A 13,399-nucleotide genomic window follows, 5' to 3' on the forward strand; every position below is an offset into this window, starting at 1 on the left:
TCCCCTGGGGGGACCCTGCCCAGCTCAAGCTGAGGCCCTAGCTCTGACAGAGGGCGAGAGGAGCTCAGTGAGGCCAGGACATCTCCTCCAGGGATGGCTGTGCTCTGGGCCCATGCCGCCCGCCCACCCCCCGGGGTCCCCGGGCGGGGCTCCTACCTGACACGGCAGCGGAGGGGCTGCTGGGCTCCCCGTAGCCCGCCTGGTTCACGGCCACCACCCGGAACTCGTAGGTCACTCCTTGCCTGAGCTGGTCCAGGCTGACGGTGTAGGCCGTGGCGCCCCGTGGAATGTCCTTGGCAAACATGTCCCACAGGCCTTCGTCTGCGGGGCAGCAAGGACGGAGTTCAGGGTGCCCGTCTCCCACACGGAGGCCCGGCGGGTGGACGCTGCCCGCCTTGCCCTCAGCCCCCTGCTCCCTCCCCAGGCTGGGGCCTCGCTCTCCTGAACGGACGCCGCCGAGGCTGCCAGATGGGCGGAAGCATCTTCCCTACATCCTCCTGGCCTCTGGCTCTGCTGTCTCCTCTTGGTGTAGGGCGCTGGCTCTTTCTGGGACGTCCTGCTGTCCCTGCCCACCGCGTGTCCCTAAGCCCCAAGTTCCCTCTATCCCGACTCACTGAGGACACGCGCCCCTGCCCCCAAGGGCCCAGAGGCCCCCACGCACACCAACCTCCACTGAGTTCTCAGCCCCACTGCCTTATCACTGGAAATGACAGTCCAGCAGGCGGGTCAAAGAGAAGACGCTGAACCACAGCCTCGTGCACCAGCCAGCTCCCAGGTCCGGGGTGACGCTGTGATGCTGTCTACACTGGGTGGTCACTGTGGCACGCCTGGTGCAGCTTTCGATAATCGATAGCAGGTCATGTTCTCTCACGGGGCGATGGCACTGAGGGGCAGCTGGCATGGAGAGGCAGGCAGGGGCTCTGGGCCAACCCCACAGGGGCCTCGGCCCCTAACCTGGGGACCTGGCTTCACCTCCTGAGCCAAACCCCTGAAGCGCCTTCCTCGAGTTCAAGCATCCTTTGGAGGGGCTTCAGTGCCAAACCTGCCCTAAGACCAGTTGTTTTTAGTCTCTTTCCGGGAGCTACTAGACACAAGTATAGATTTTAAAAGATGTACTGGATTCTGACTCTTTGCAGTCCATGGGGTCGCAGAGTCAGACACGACTGAGCGACTGAATGACAACTGAATTTTGAACTTAAACGCCCACGTTCACAGAGCATTATTCACAGGAGCCGAGAGGTGATGAAAGCAACCTGTGCCCATCGACGGAGGGACGGATAAATAAGATGGTCCATCCAGCCACACAGAGAAGCGCGATCCAGCCTCAGAAAGGGAGACATTCTCGTGCCTGCTGACACAGCATGGATGAAGCTCGAGGGTGTGACACTCGTCACACACACACAGACGCTGGACGGGTCCAGTCTAGGAGGTTCCCCGAGCGAATCCACAGGGACAGAAGGGAGAGGGGTGGGTGCCAGGGGCTGAGATGTGACTTAATGAGGACAGAGCCTCAGTCTGGGAAGATGAACAAGCTAGGGACGATGGTGCACAGCCGTGTGGACATACTTAATGCTGCCGAGCCGCACACGCACAGAAGGCTAAGGCGGCAAACATACATCACACGTTTTACCAAATAAAAATAGGTACTGAATTTCTTTAAACCCTGACATACAGGAAAACATTAACAAAACTGAAACTGAAGCCAGAAAATCAGACGCAGAGAGAAAGGAAGCAGCTAGACAGCCTTGGCGCGAAGCTGCCTCACCACGCGTGAGCTGTGTGACCTTAGGGAGAGGGTTTAACCTCTCTGTGCCTCACTGGAGAACGCGGGCAACATCTACGTCACAGGCGTGCCTCGGGCACTGAACGGGTCAGCACTGATGAAGTGCTCGGTAAGCAGTACATCCACCGAGTGTTTGCAAAATCCAGTCTCTATGGAGCTCGTTGGGTAAAAAGTGGCCTCCGGGCCCACACTGTTCGTTTGAAGCACTGATCCTCCGTGAATTATAAATTCTGTTATAGGAGCAGGTGGGTGATCTTTTACAAAGAGCAGGCAATCTGGAGAGGAACAGCGCATTTGAACGTGCATGCTTCACAGGGAGGACGCCTCTCTGGGAAGCAGCCTCGTCACACGCCTCGGAACAGCAGCGGCTCGAGGATCAGCCCACGGTCAACAGCAGATCACCCGTGTGTGAGTCTGTGTTTGTACAGGGCTTACAGTGTGCACCAGTTAAGCACTGTAGTCATGGGTTAACAAAGGAATGGATGTGGGAGAGACTTGAAAGGCACAGACCTCGGTACAGAGGGGGAGCGCGATGACTATTTATTTCTAAATGCTCACCAAGACACCCATTACCATTAACAACGTCCAAATGGCAAGTCATCGCTTAAGCTTCCTCTTCCTTCTGAGACCGTTAGGGTTCGCACATTCGATTGTTCTCTGTGGTCGATTTCTGGTGTGAAGGCTGCGCTTGCCCTGCAGGCCCTGCTCCCTCGCCTGGAGGCCTCGGGAGGCTCCCGCTCCACGCCCTCCCCCCACCGGCTCCATCCACAATCACTTCAGAGCTCTGCTCAGGCCCTGTTCCAGCCAACAGGGAGCCAGATGAGACTTCTGTTCTCAACGAGCTCCTGATAAATCTACAGGTGGGGGTGGAGGAAAACCAACAAGGTCATCTCACCCTTTCAGATTCACCTCCTGGAGGCCAGCCCTGACCCGCTCCTGCACTCTAGGAAGAGACGGCAGCGTCCGCCTCTGGGCCTCCAGGACACTTCTCTCGTTTACCTGTCTGTCTGTACCGATGGGCTCGCGAATGTTTCAAGAGTTCAACAGGTATCAGTTGACGTGATTCACTCCCCCTTTCTTACCTCTCCCTTCTTACTTCATTCCTTCTTTTCTCCTCTTCCTCCTTCTCTCCATCCATCTGTCCTTTCTTCCACCCGTTCACTCTCCCATCCACCCATCCATCCGTTTATCTTTCCATCCACCCATCCATCCACCCATCTCTGTACCCCCATAGCTTTTCACAGGGCCTGGCACAAGCAGGTTTTCAATAAAATAACCACCTCTATTTATTTAGTGCTTACTATGAGCAAGTCACTGTTCCAAGGGCTTTAAACATTGAAAGAATCGTGTGATGTTTTCCCTCTTAGAAGATAGTTTTATGCTGTCAAAGAGACTAAAGGAAAAACACAGACCCTAATACACTGGATAGTGCCTAAACCCACTGTAATTAAGGGACTAACAAGACCGTGAAAGGTACTCCCAGACTGTCCTCAGCAGCTCGAGCACTCCTGCAGTGGGTTCTCTGAGTGTCTTTGGCACTAAAGTTTCTGTAATACTTTCCTGCTACTTGAAGAAAAAAAAAATGATTTCCCCTTCCTCTCCCGTCACCCAGAGGCCACATTTTATTTTAAATGCTCTGTCATAGCTCCAGGAATTATGTGTATTTTTCATAAAAATGTTTCAAAAACATTGAACAGAATCTCAACACAAAATGATTTACTTTACATGGAAAAATGCTGGGAGGCGGGGAGTCATACCAAGAGAATTTCCTTCTGAATTAATAGAAAAAAGTTTGTATTTTTGTTCTGCTTAATTCTGCCTTTCCAAAACCAGCATACTCAGCATTTGCAGCTCCACTTGTAACCCTCTGGGCTGTTTATCCACACTGATGTTCATGCCGTGATCGCTGCCGGCAGAAACCCCTGGCGGCCGCTGGAACGTCCACTCTGTCTCTCCACTGCCAACTGTTTCCCTCATCTGTACTGGTCATTAAATATCTCAATAGATCAATGACGGAGAAAAGTATGTCTACAAATTAGGGGGGGAAATAACATTACAGAACTATTAAGCATGATGATATTTGTGCAACTGATTTTCCACGCACCAGGATAATCCCTGGGCTTGAATGTCCATCTCGATCAACACTTGAGGGGTGTGCGGGCCCTTGTGTGTTTCTGGGGATGTGCTTGGCCCGCTCTCAGACCCTGGATGAGGCTACCCTGCCATGTGCCCCAGAGACCCCGCCAGCTTCCCGTCCCGACCCTCGTGGGGAGCTCGGATCGGCCTGAGGGAAACAGTGGCCGTGTTTCCCAAAGCCACATCCCTGGGTGGCTGACGCCTCAGGCCTGAGGACCTGACCTTTGACCTCCCTGACACCTGTGTTGGGGTGTTTGCGGTGTCTGCTGGGCCTGGCCCCCCTTCGGGGACCCCGGCACCTTCCTGGACTCCTGTTACTGAGACACTGCTGGGAAAACACCAGAGCGAGTAAGAAGGTGGGGCAGCCGCTGAGAAATGAATGCTGCAGAATGTTGCCGGATAAACCACTCTGGTCACACGCCTCCATGTGCGCTGACTCGGGAGGAGAGCTGTCCACCCACACAGTGTGGCCCTGCCGGCCGGAAGCTCCTGGGCTTCTGTCAGAAGCTCTGGGCCGCCCTATGGCAGTGTTTGTTTCCTAAAACAGGAAGATGGCTAATTCTGAATGGCCGCAAGGAAAGCAGGCACCCTCTGTCCACATAGGCTGCCGCCCCGACCAGCTTGTTTCCAGGGAACAGAACAAGGCGACTCTTTGCTTTCGGGGCCAGCACCTCCCTCCTCGCCTGGCGGCGGCAGGAGACCCATGTCTCGGGGACGACATCCTCAGCACCAGGAACCAGGAAGACCTCCCTCCTGACCAGAGCCCCGCCCAGCACAGGCACATCCCGGGCTCTGCGCTCCGTCGGTCCCCCAACACCCAGAAGCGCAGGCAGACACCAATACAAAAGTCTGATTTCCTGGACAGTTACACAGTCTCCACACTGAATGAAACTCATTCACGGCCCGAGATTTCTGGTGCCGCTAACTCACACCGGGACGCCGGCTTGCAGTTCTGAGCCTGAAGAGAGCCCACTTCTTGTTTAGTCGCTAAGTCGTGTCTGACTCTCTTGCGACGCCATAGACTATAGCCCACCAGCCGCCGCTGTCCAGGGAGTTTCCCAGGCAAGAATACTGGAGTGGGTTGCCATTTCCTTCTCCAGGGGATCCTCAATGCAGGTCAGGTCTCCTGCACTGGCACATGGATTTTTCACTACTGAGCCACCGGGGAAGCCTGTTTATTTCTTGAATGCTGCCATTTCTCTTTGTATAAATGGTCTGGGTCGGAAATTTAACTGACATGGTGGGGATTAAATTTGAGGCTAAATACATCTGATTAAAAAAATTGTATTTTATCTGGTCCTTGTTTAAGGCAGGACACACGAGATGAATGTTGAAATGCAAAGGATGGCCTGTGATGGGGGGGGCCCTGCCCTGGAATAAACGTCCGCAGAGGCTGACTGGCTGTCACGGGGGGCTGTGAGGGAGACAGGCGTGAGCACAGGCTAGTGGCACAGTGGGAACTGTAGCCACAGCATGCCTGCTGAGGGTGCTGACTCAGCAACTTCCATGGATTTTTTTTTTTTTTTTTTAAACCTTTAGCAAAACACTGATGTTTTCCTTTGTTCAGCTGAAAAGTCCTGCAGTCAAAGACTGCAGTGGACAGAATGACTGGGGAGGGGTCTGGGAGGCTCCCAGGAGGACTGAAATATTTTGGGGAGGACCACCCCCCCCACACCCAGGGACCAAGGACCATAATCCGTCTCATCTGCGCCCATCTCCGGGCTAAATACATTATTTGTGAAAAAAGCAACACAATGTCTGCCTTGCATTCGGTACATCCTAAATATGTATATTTCACGGCTGCTTTGGAGAGGAAAATATATTTATAGCTCCTTCAGTGCCATTCCCTCCTATTGTGTAAATATGTAAATGAGGCTTCTTGATCTACACAGTAAAACGCCTCGGAATAATCTGTGTAAATAAATCAGCTGCATATGCCCACTGCACAGTTCCCATTGCCTTCCCCAGAGCTTAGCAACACCGACTTGGAGGAAACCTTCTCAAAACCCCAGAAGTGAACCTCCGGCAGGACTGTCCGGCGGGGTCTGGGGCCGAGTCCATGCTCGCTGACCGCCCTTCTCCAGGACTGGGAGGGAGTCTGTGTTCTAGCCCCGTGCGAATTTCCTTAGTAGCTGTTCAGTTTGGGGTGTTCATGTCAGAGCATCAACAGAATTCGGTTCAGTTCAGTTCAGTGCTCAGTCATGTCCGACTCTTTCCGACCCCATGGAGTGTGGCATGCCAGGCTTCCCTGTCCATCACCAATTCCTGGAGCTTGCTCAAACTCATGTCCATCGAGTCGGTGATACCGTACAACCATCTCATCCTCTGTTGTCCCCTTCGCTTCCTGCCTTCAACCTTTCCCAGCCTCAGGGTCTTTTCCAATGAGTTGGTTCTTCACATCAGGTGGTCAAAGTATTAGAACTTCAGCTTCAGCATCATTCCTTCCAACGAATATTCAGGACTGATTTCCTTTAGGATGGACTGGTTGGATCTCCTTGCACTCCAAGGGACTCTCAAGAGTCTTCTCTAACACCACAGTTCAAAAGCATCAATTCTTCAGTGCTCAGCTTTCTTTATGGTCCAACTCTCACATCCATACGTGACTACTGGAAAAACCATAGCCTTGACTAGGTGGACTTTGTCAGCAAAGTAACGTCTCTGCTTCTTAATATGCTGTCTAGGTTGGTCATAGCTTTTCTTCCAAGGAGCAAGTGTCTTTTAATTACATGGCTGCAATCACCACCTGCAGTGATTCTGGAGCCCAAGAAAATAAACTCTGTCCCTGTTTCCATTGTTTCCCGATCTATTTGCCATGAAGTGATGGGACCGGATGCCATGATCTTCGTTTTCTGAATGTTGAGTTTTAAGCCAACTTTTTCACTCTCCTCTTTCACTTTCATCAGTAGACTCTTTAGTTCTTCTTTGATTTCTGCCATAAGGGTGGTGTCATCTGCATATCTGAGGTTATTGATATTTCTCCTGGCAATCTTGATTCCAGCTTGTGCTTCTTCCAGTCCAGCATTTCTCATGATGTACTCTGCATATAAGTTAAATAAGCAGGGTGATAATATACAGCCTTGATGTACTCCTTTCCCGACTTGGAACCAGTCGGTTGTTCCACGTCCAGTTCTAACTGTTGCTTCCTGACCTGCATACAGATTTCTCAGGAGGCAGGTCAGGTGGTCTGGTATTCCCATCTCTTTCAGAATTTTCCACAGTTTGTTGTGACCCACGCAGTCAAAGGCTCTGGCATAGTCAATAAAGCAGAAGTAGATGTTTTTCTGGAACTCTCTCACTTTTTCAATGATCCGACAGATGTTGGCAATTTGATCTCTGGTTCCTCTGCCTTTTCTAAACCAGCTTGAACATCTGGAAGTTCTCCGTTCACGTACTGTTGAAGCCCGGCTTGGAGAATTTTGAGCATTACTTTGCTAGCGTGTGAGATGAAGTGCAATTGTGCAGTAGTTTGAGCATTCTTTGGCATTGCCTTTCTTTGGGATGGGAATGAAAACTGACCTTTTCCAGTCCTGTGGCCACTGCTGAGTTTTCCAAATTTGCTGGCATATTGAGTGCAGCACTTTCACAGCATCATCTTTTAGGATTTGAAATAACTCAACTGGAATTCCATCACCTCCACTAACTTTATTTGTAGTGATGATTCCTAAGGCCACTTGACTTCACACTCCAGGATGTCTGACTCTAGGTGAGTGATCACACCATCGTGATTATCTGGGTCATGAAGATCTTTTTTGTATAGTTCTTCTGTGTATTCTTGCCACCTCTTCTTAATACCTTCTGCTTCTGTTAGGTCCATACCATTTCTGTCCTTTATTGAGCCCATCTTCGCATGAAATGTTCCCTTGGTATCTCTAATTTTTTTTAAAGAACTCTCTAGTTTTTCCCATTCTATTGTTTTCCTCTATTTCTTTGCATTGACCACTGAGGAAGGCTTTCTTATCTCTCTTTGCTATTCTTTGGAACTCTGCATTCAGATGGGTATATCTTTTCTTTTCTCCTTTGCCTTTCACTTCTCTTCTCAGCTATTTGTAAGGCCTCCTCAGACAATCATTTTGTCTTTTTGCATTTCTTTTTCTTGGGGATGGTCTTGATCACTGCCCAATCATCAGCAAAATTGGCTGTGGTTAAAATGCAGATACACAGGGCTGCACGGCCACCTGCCCGGGTTGTCCAGGCCTGCTGGCCACCCTCCCCAGACCAGCCAAGTGGGTGAGCTCCATGCCTTTCAAGGCAAGATGGAAATGAGACAAGTGGGTGGACGGTAGGCAGCCTGGGGCCCCTGGGGCCTCCCCAAAATGGGCTCAGTCTTCCCAGACCCTGGGCAGCCTCTGAGAAAAAACTCCCTGTCCCAGGGACCCACACACCACAACCAAGCTCCCTTCAGACTCCACTGCCCTACAGAGGGCTCGGGGGGCTGCAGCAAGATGGTGCCGCATTTACTCTCTGTGCAATGAGGCCTGTAACAGATGACAGCTGAGCTCCAAAGCTCACAGTACCGGCAAGAGTTTAAACATTGACAATCTGTAACCGCGTTTCATCTGACTCCAAGCAGCTGCGGGCCTCTATCCTGGAGAGCAGGGGGCGTCCTTCTCGACTTTCAGAGGCTGGACGGTGAGCCGGTCAGCCTGCCCTGGTCCAGTCAGCTGCTGGAGGAGGGACAGATTTTCCATGGACAGGGCGGGGGTTGGTTTCAGGATGGTTCACGCGCGTTGCGTCTGTGTGGTTTCAGGATGGTTCACGCGCGTTGCGTCTGTGTGGTTTCAGGATGGTTCACGCGCGTTGCGTCTGTGTGGTTTCAGGATGGTTCACGCGCGTTGCGTCTGTGTGGTTTCAGGATGGTTCACGCGCGTTGCGTCTGTGTGGTTTCAGGATGGTTCACGCGCGTTGCGTTTGTTGCACACTTTGTTTCTGTTGTGATTATACCGGCTCCACCTCAGACCAGCAGGCATCAGATCACGGAGGCTGAGGACCTGGGGGCCCCTGCTCGAGACCACGGCTTCCTTATCTTTTCTCGGTGCCGTGGACCCTCTGACAGCTGGCTGACTTTGAAGGCCCCTGTCTCAGAGTGGTTTCAGATGTGTGAAATACAACGGAAAAGGAAACGAGTCACACTGGTGATGCTAAGTGCCTGGCGGTACCCGGAGATGCACAGCCATGTCCGTCTCCAGGCTGCGAGGAGGGTCTGGGTACGTGGGTCTTCTCGGCGCCCTGGGTGAGCCATGCGGTCTTTGGAAGATGTGGTAGAGAAACGTGGATTTCCGTGACACCCTCACACCAGGGAACTCAGAAGTCTTGGCTTCGTCACGAACGCCTTGGATAAGGAGGTAGAGCAGGGTCTGCGGACGACGTAATTCCACCGTAAGGATGAGTGTGAAGGATCCGGGGGAGTCTCTCCACGGCTGGCACGTGACACGCATGCGGCCGTGACTCCTGCTGCCGGCAGCCTCACAGCTACTGCAGTGACTTAGGTGGCTTCTCACCTCTTGTCGTGGACTGAATTGCATCCCCTTGTCATTCACACCCTCGAGGCCTGATCCTCAGGCTCTCAGAACGTGATCTTATTTGGAAATAGGGTCTCTGCAATTAATTAAGATGCAGTCATGAAGGTGGGCCTCTGTTCCATATGACTGGGGCCCTTCTAAGAAGGGGAAATTAGGGACTTCTGTGGTGATCCAGTGGCTAAGAATCCACCTGCCAGTGCAGGGGACACGGGTTCGACCCCTGCTCTGAGAAGATCCCACCTGCCACGGAGCAACTAAGGCCGTGGGCCACAACTACTGAAGCCCACCTGCCGAGAGCCCGCGCTCCGCAGCGAGAGAAGCCACCGTGATGAAGCCCGCCTGCTGAGAGCGCGTGCTCCGCAGCGAGAGAGGCCGCGATGAAGCCGCCTGCCGAGAGCGCGGGCTCCGCAGCGAGAGAGGCCGCAGTGATGAAGCCCGCCTGCCGAGAGCGCGTGCTCCGCAGCAAGCGAAGCCACCGCAACGAGAAGCCGCCTGCCGAGAGCGCGTGCTCCGCAGCGAGAGAGGCCGCCGCGCCGAGAGGTCGTGCACCGTGACTAGAGAGTGGGCCCCACTCTCTGCGGCTGGAGAAAGTTCACAAACAGCAAAGAAGACCCAGCACGTCCAAAACAGTAAATGAAGAAGAGAAATAAAAAGAGGACATTTGGACGCAGGCGGGAACACAGGGAGGAGGCCAGGTGACGAGGAAGGTCGGGGCCTGGGTGATGCTTCTGCTACAAGCCAAGGCACCGCAGAGGCTGTGGGCAACGCACCAGGAGCTGGGGGAGGCGCTGGACCGAACCCCCCACCCCCGGCTCGGCCTGCCTCGGGAACCAGCCCTGCCGACACCCTTGATCTGAGGATTCCCGCCTCCGGAACTGGCAGCCGGCACGTCTCTGTTATTTAAGCCGCCTGTGCTCGGTGCTTGGTTACAGCAGCGAAGGAAGCTACCGTGTGTTTATCAGTGAAGGAAGTGCTACTTTCAGTTAGAGGTTAGTGAAGATAAAAACATATTTTTTCCCATCTAAATGGTTGGAGCTCCAGAATTCTATCCATGAACACTGCAGGGGCCTGGGGAGCAAGCAGGGTAACCCCTGGATTTGAGGGGCAAACAGCTTGCTTCCTTTGGGTCAGCATGGCCTCCACAGCCTTGTTTGGGCCCAGACCCCAGGGGCCTTTTAGCCACGGTGCTGGCTGAGCCCGGCCTGCCACAGATTTGGGGCCCTCTGCTTCCGGCACAGGACAAACACCCTGCTTATCAGAAACTGGCCAGGTCCCAGGCTGGGGGCTGAGCATGGGTGTGGGAGCCAAAGAATCATTCACGTTTCATAGAAACCGTCTTGGTTTATGGACCAGGTTTCTCCTCAGAAGTTTGTAGAAGGCACTTCTCATTAGGAACCTCTCAGAACCAGTTTGCTGGGGAGGAGGGGTGCCTGTGTCACTGTGGGGTCTGCAGCTTCAGGGCCCCTTCCTCCTGGTCTAATAGCTGCTTTAGACCGTAGTCTGAAACACGCCCAGAGCTGGACCCCATCTAGCAGGAGGGACCTGGCGATTTGTGTTCTGAGTGTGGCGCTGGCCCACCAGGCACGCTCACCCTCAGAGGTTCATGCTGAGCTGTGCAGCCAACTGAACGTGTAGTGCTCCTGTGTGGGCGACACCCCCACCCCGGCCGTAACACCAGACTTAACCCATCAGAAGTTCATTTTCCAATAAGTCCTTCCTAAAAGCTGAAGCTCCAACATTTGTCCACCTGATGCAAAGAGCCAACTCATTGGAAAAGACCCTGATGCTGGGAAAGATTGAAGGCAGGAGAAGAAGGGAGTGACAGAGGATAAGATGGTTGGATGGCATCACTGACTCAATGGACATGAGTTTAGGGAAACTCCAGGAGTTAGTGATGGACAGGGAGGCCTGGTATGCTGCAGTCCATGGGGTCGCAAAGAGTTAGACATGACTAAGCGACTGAGCGACAACAACAAAAGGTATTAACTGAACAGAAGGAAGGGGAGAGCCCGCTCAGGGCGGCCGGGGTCGGGTGGATCTCAGCCTTGCTCTCAGCAGGTGACGTGGGTACCACTCCTGGCAGGAAGGCTCACAGTGAGGGGTGAGCAGAACGCGGTCCACCAAGACCCTCAGCCCGTCTCTGAGCCACTCGCGGGTGTCACTGGTGAGCCGAGAGCGTGTGTGAGGGGCCCTAAGTCCTCAGCATGTGTATCTGAGTGATGGTTACCCTCCCCTAAACCCGGCTCACGTGGCCACCTTGTCGTGGGGCTGATGCCCGTGAGGTTATGAGCACAGTCATGGTTATGAAAACAGAGGGTGAGGGAGTGAGAGGGAGGCTCTCATTTCAGCATCACTCCCTCGGTCCCCTTGTCGTCAGGGAGATACTGCCAGGCGGGCCTGCGGCTTGGACACGTCCCCCCTTGTACAGACGCACGGACACGGTTTTGGGGTGGTGCCCACCCTACCTGAGGGTCTGGCCTCGATGACGTAGCCCGTGGTGGGCGTCCTGCCGGCCTGGCCCTCTGTCCAATGCAGGGTCAGCTCAGAGGTGGATTTGGTGACCGAGACGTCTCGAGGGGAGCCCGGGGACCCTGTGGACAGAGCAGAGCAGGGGGCTTTGGGGACGCCTCGCCCGCAGGGGCTCTCCAGGCAGGGCCACCACGCTCAGTCTCAGGTTCCTCCTCTAGAAAGTGGGGGTGGGGTGGGGGCCGACGCAGGCCTCACAGGGTCCCTCAGAGGATCAAGAGAGGTGAGGCGTGGGGGTGCCCCCTGGGTCCGCTGCCCCGGCCTCGCCTCCATAAGCACCTCCGTAAACAGAGGCCAAGGTCGTTTGTGAAGTGGAAACCTTGGCTCAACCTCACGTGTGAAAACTTCAAAATTTTCTTGTGTATCTTGAATTGAATGCACTTACTTTGTCTTAATAATTTTCCCAGAAAAGAAATACAAACTTGACATGCCTAGGAATTTGCTCGTCTACACTGAACGTGCTCACGTTCAGACACTTGCGTTAATACGCGCTTTGGAAGACAGGGTCAAGAGATTCCCCTGGGGGCCCGGCGGTTAGAACTCTGCGCTTCCACCGCAGGGGCCTAGGCTGATCCCTGGTCAAGGATCTAAGGTCCCACACGGCATGGGGTGCAGCTGAAAGTTAAAAAAAAAAGACAACGGGACCAAAAGAGGCCTGAGCTGAAGCCAGCTCTGAGCGGCCACAGCGGCTCGCTGGAATGCAGACAGACCCGGAAGAGGACGAACGGGGCTGGTACTCACCCTCGGCCGGCCCGGCCGTGACGTTGGCCTGCAGCTCGGGCCCGTAGGCGATGGTCCGCGCCTGCACACGGAAGAAGTAGGTGACTCCCTTGGTGAGGTCCCGCACCTTCAGCCAGCGCGGCCAGTTCCCCTTCACATCCACGGTCACCACTTTGCTGACCCCTAGAGCCGCAGGAACGGGGAGAGGGGTGGATTCAGAGGGGTCCTGAGCCCCGCCTGCCTGCCCGGCTCTGATAACAACGGCGGAGGCCCCTCGGTCTGCTAAGGAGGTATTTCTTACAATTAGGAGGCGTTTAAGTGGTGATAATGGCCAATTTTCAGCACAGATAAGTGCAATTAGAGTCTAAGCTTGATAAGCGGGTGCTGACAAGGGAAGAAGCACCCTGAGAACATGTGGGAGGAGGCGGTCAGGCTCGCTGGTCAGGTCAGGGGCAGAGACCTCTGGCGACCAGCACCACCCGGAGGGCAGGGCCTTGGGGTCTGTAGGGCCCCTTCCCACAAAGTCCTGAGTCACGTCAGAGGCGACCTTGGGCTTCCCAACTCAGTCCTGGAGGAGACTGTGGGAGAGGAAGACTCAGGAAGACTTCTGGGGGTTAAAGCTGCACCCCTTCCTCCGCCCAGTGGGGACCCCCCTGTGGTGTGAAGGCCTCGGCCACACACGACAAGCACAGCTTCGCCCGGGACTTGACGCGAG

At 54.0% G+C, this 13,399-nt stretch overlaps 1 protein-coding gene across 1 annotated transcript in view; it reads right to left on the bottom strand.

Annotated features, from left to right (window-relative positions):
* The window catches only part of SDK1 (sidekick cell adhesion molecule 1), a 743,568-nt gene that overhangs the window by 18,371 nt on the left and 711,798 nt on the right, over positions 1-13,399 (bottom strand). The window contains exons 41-43 of the mRNA XM_070363134.1: positions 12,706-12,867; positions 11,904-12,029; positions 157-321 (exon numbers count right to left, since the gene is read on the bottom strand). Coding sequence (XP_070219235.1) covers positions 157-321; positions 11,904-12,029; positions 12,706-12,867 — 453 coding nt within the window. The remainder of the gene's footprint in view (positions 1-156; positions 322-11,903; positions 12,030-12,705; positions 12,868-13,399) is intronic.

The sequence above is a fragment of the Bos mutus genome, chromosome 25 (genome assembly GCF_027580195.1).
Source record: "Bos mutus isolate GX-2022 chromosome 25, NWIPB_WYAK_1.1, whole genome shotgun sequence".
In the NCBI taxonomy this organism is placed as follows: domain Eukaryota; kingdom Metazoa; phylum Chordata; class Mammalia; order Artiodactyla; family Bovidae; genus Bos; species Bos mutus.